General features: G+C 34.5%; 1 protein-coding gene across 2 annotated transcripts in view; it reads left to right on the top strand.

Annotated features, from left to right (window-relative positions):
• Positions 1–3,906, top strand: part of LOC108967964 (centrosomal protein of 164 kDa) — a 21,671-nt gene that overhangs the window by 11,922 nt on the left and 5,843 nt on the right. For both annotated transcript variants that reach the window (XM_018931675.1, XM_018931676.1), the window contains exon 3: positions 3,168–3,279. In XM_018931675.1, the coding sequence (XP_018787220.1) occupies positions 3,168–3,279 (112 nt within the window). The remainder of the gene's footprint in view (positions 1–3,167; positions 3,280–3,906) is intronic.

The following is a 3,906-nucleotide window of genomic DNA, read 5'->3' as shown; positions in this document are numbered from 1 at the left end:
AAGGTATAGCATGACCCGATGCGACGAATAAAACTAGAACTACGCGCTCTCAGCGCCAACTAGCGAAAATACCGCAAGACTTTTTTGACAACCTAATCTTATAATAATTCAAGCTTTTAAATATACTTATATATTATACCGGTGACATGTTTTGAGTTTTGTATTATGTAATATCAAATGCGAGTAAACTTTTAGAATTTATATTTATTTTTGCACGAATAATATCAATGTAAAAATGTAACATTAGGTACTCTGGTACTGTGGAGCTATCATTTTTTTGTTAAAAGTAAAAGTTAAAAGTCACTGAAGACTGTTAATCGAGGTATTACCCGTATTGTTTGAAATAATGCCATTTTATGTGAGGAATACTTACTTTCACAGTGACTGCCTTAATCCTAAAAAAATTAATTTGGTCTAATATAAAGACAATTTTTGTTATTGTTTTCTTGAAAAAAGTTTGTCTTTGTTTATCGTGAACAAATTCAAAATGTAACTATTAACCATGCTTCATTCGCAATTTCTATATTACGCGATCCATTTGTTATTTTCTTTCAAACAAATTTTTTAGAACTCCACTTATATTTTCTATTGCTGTTAAAAATAAGTCAAAAATTGCTTGAATTCAGTGGAAGAAAACAATTTCAGTTTATTTTGAAAATTTCTTTGGTAATTTTTTTAACTATGTATCTAACCCAAAGTTACTTTTCATTGTACTATAACAAACCACGATAATGTTGAATTATATGTATGTATAGTACAGTTTATCGAAAGTACGAGGTGTGCTCAAAAAATAACGTGAATTTTCGTTTTTTGAAAAAACAAAATTTATTCACTCATCTACATTAATGTTGTCTCCTTCAAAATAGAATTTGATACGAGTATAATGGTCTAATTATGCCAGCGCTTCTTCCAAACGTCGAAACATTTCTTAAAATCGATTTGTGGGGTAGCGTTCAGCTCTTTCAGAGATGCGTTGTTGATGTCATCTACAGGTATGCTTGTAAAACGACGACCTTAGGTTCTCTTTATTTTTGGAAATAGGAAAAAGTCACACTGAGTACAGTATGTTTCGGACAAGAATTCACGACCAAGCAACGAGGTGTGCAAGCACATAAAAACAGCCGTCTTACATAAACAGTATAGGTAAATAAAACCGTCGAGCCGCGCGGTTTTTTACCGCTTAACGTTAACGCCGACACAGCATCCCTAAATAAAGCGGCAGCTTTATGTCTAATTCTCAGTTAAATTTCAAAATTAGAACAAAAGAAATGAAATGTATAACAAAATTAATTAATTTATTAATAACATCTACTTTSAACCATTTTATAACTATAAGCATGCAACATAAACAAGAAATGTCGTTACCATCAATAACCATGTCGACCGCCTTTTTTCTCAGTATAACAACATTCAGCCCAAAAATTTTGCACCGGGTCATCGAAAATTGCTGTAAACGCCGTAAAGCCGTGGTTGGTCGACATTTAGTTCAAACCATAAAAGGCATAAAATTATCCGCATAATAAAAAAATATAACTCATTTTGATCAGTTTTATTTAATTTTAACGACGGCATTGTTGGGAGACATTTTATATAAAGTTAATATAAAACAATTGGACTCCATATCCGAGAAATTTAAAAATTGTCGTGATTTTCTGAGCTTCATATTCAGTCGATATTTCACTGTATTTAACGGAACTTTGATTAAGTATTTTTTCAACACATTTAAAGATTGTGTTAATTTTTTTTTAATGATAAATGTTCGCAAGGGATCGAATTAAATGTGTGAATCAGCCTTTAAGTTACTTTGCTCATCAGTTATAACACAAGACGCATCAAAAAATTTTACTATTATGTATGAGTAACTGTGCCCAAAAAATGAAATGAAATTTATTTAATCTTCCAAATCAATTTCATCCCCTTCAAAGTAATCCCTTCCCGATGCAATGCACTTATGCCAACGGATTTTCCAATCTTCGAAACACTGGTTGTAGTCACTTCCCGGCATGATCTGCAGTTCCGTCTTCGCTGCGGCTTGAATCTTTTCTATCGTCTAAAAACGGTGTCCCCGGAGCGGTTTTTTGAGCTTTGTGAATAGCCAGAAGTCGCACGGCGCCAGATCAGGTGAATACGGTGCATGCGGAACGATAAGGGTTGAGTTTTTGACGAAATGATCACGAATTACGAGGGCAGTATGGGATGGTGCATTATCGTGGTATAAAAACCAAGAATTGTCTTTCCACAATTCCGGCCTTTTTAGGCGGATAGCGTTACGCAAACGACGCATAACGTTCAAGTAGTATTCCTTGTTGACTGTTTGACTGGTTGAAATGAATTCATAATGCACAACATCACGATAATCGAAGAAAACAGTCAACAAGACCTTGATTTTTGAGCGACTTTCACGCGATTTGATCGGTTGTTTCGGGGTCGTAAGCATAGATCCAAGTCTCATCGCCAGTTATAATGCGTTTCATGACACCCTGTTAGTCAGAAAGCATCGTTTCACACACTTCAACGCGACGCCTTTTTTCCAAAAATTCAATGTTTTCGGTACCAGTCGAGATTTGACGCACTTGAGGCCCAAAACATCTTTCAAAATGGTATTGGCTGAGCCTTTCGATATGCCAACTTCATCAACAAGGTCCCTAGTTGTTATTCGACGGTTTTTCAACACCAAATCTTTGATTTGTTGAACGTAGCTTAGTCGGTTGAGGTTGATGGTCGCCCTGGACGCTCTTCGTCTTCGACACGTTCACGGCCGGCTTGGAACTCACTATACCACTAGTAAAATTTTTTTTAGACATAACCTCATCACCAAAGGCTTTCTGCACCATCCTCAACGTATCCGCAGCAGAAAATTGATTCCGTAAACAAAATTTAATGCAAATTCTTTGCTCAACAAATTTCGACATCGCAAAAAACGAAAAACTCACTTTTAACAGCTCACAAAACGACACGTATCTCAAACACTAATGAATATTTTGACAGGAAATTTTACATAAATGTGACTGACAGTACTACCAACCTCAAAAAAAAAAAATTCTCCAAATCCTTCGACGCGCGCAGTTTAAATTCAAATGTCACCTTATTTTCTTCCATTCATATTACTACATTATCTAGTCGTTTGAATATAAAAATACAAAAAATAAATATTTTTTTCTTTCCAGAAATCCATGATTATTCTTTGATGGTTGGCATTGATCCAGTTAAAGAACCTCACTTACTATATTTGGCCAAAGAAGGCTTGATGCAGGCATTGCCAACCGATTGGAAAATATGGTATGTTTGTATGTACCCTCTGCGTTGAATTTAATTGCTATAATATATGTATATAACAACAATGTACGAATTGTAACATAACTTATGAGCCCACTGTCATTATTCTAAACAAGAAACTGGTAATTTTACGTTATGTCAATTGTCAGATACCGACAAAGATAAGCCAATTTCATTTCACTACAAAAGAGATACATAACAGTTTTTTCTCAATCTATAACTTGAGGAACAATACTAATTTAGATTTTGTTCCGGTTGTCTGTAAAAGAATATAGATTCGTTAGTGTGACTGTGCTCTCATTATGACCCAACTATTCAAAGCTATGGCGTAGTCCAGCAATGACCACGTAAATGTTACAATTTTGTTTGTACTGGACACGCAGCGTTGATACTGCGGCAGTAGCATCGTATTATTATAAAGTACTTTATAATTATGTTTTGATCGTGAAAATAACAGTAAAATCCAAATAGAAATTGCTTGCCAGACATGTACCATATTTTTTTAATGAATTCCAATCAGACCAAAGTAAAAACATTTCATTTTCCTTTCATTGCTAAATGTTCGTAGCCTCGGTATGTGGTTAGTATATACAGTGCGCGCATTTCGTTTAGCCGAATGTATTTTTTTTT

Source organism: Bactrocera latifrons, unplaced genomic scaffold (genome assembly GCF_001853355.1).
Source record: "Bactrocera latifrons isolate USDA-ARS-PBARC rearing strain unplaced genomic scaffold, ASM185335v1 scaffold_20, whole genome shotgun sequence".
NCBI classification, from domain to species: Eukaryota; Metazoa; Arthropoda; class Insecta; order Diptera; family Tephritidae; genus Bactrocera; species Bactrocera latifrons.
The sequence above is the reverse complement of the archived record's forward strand: the minus strand, read 5'-3'. Positions and strand labels throughout refer to the sequence as shown.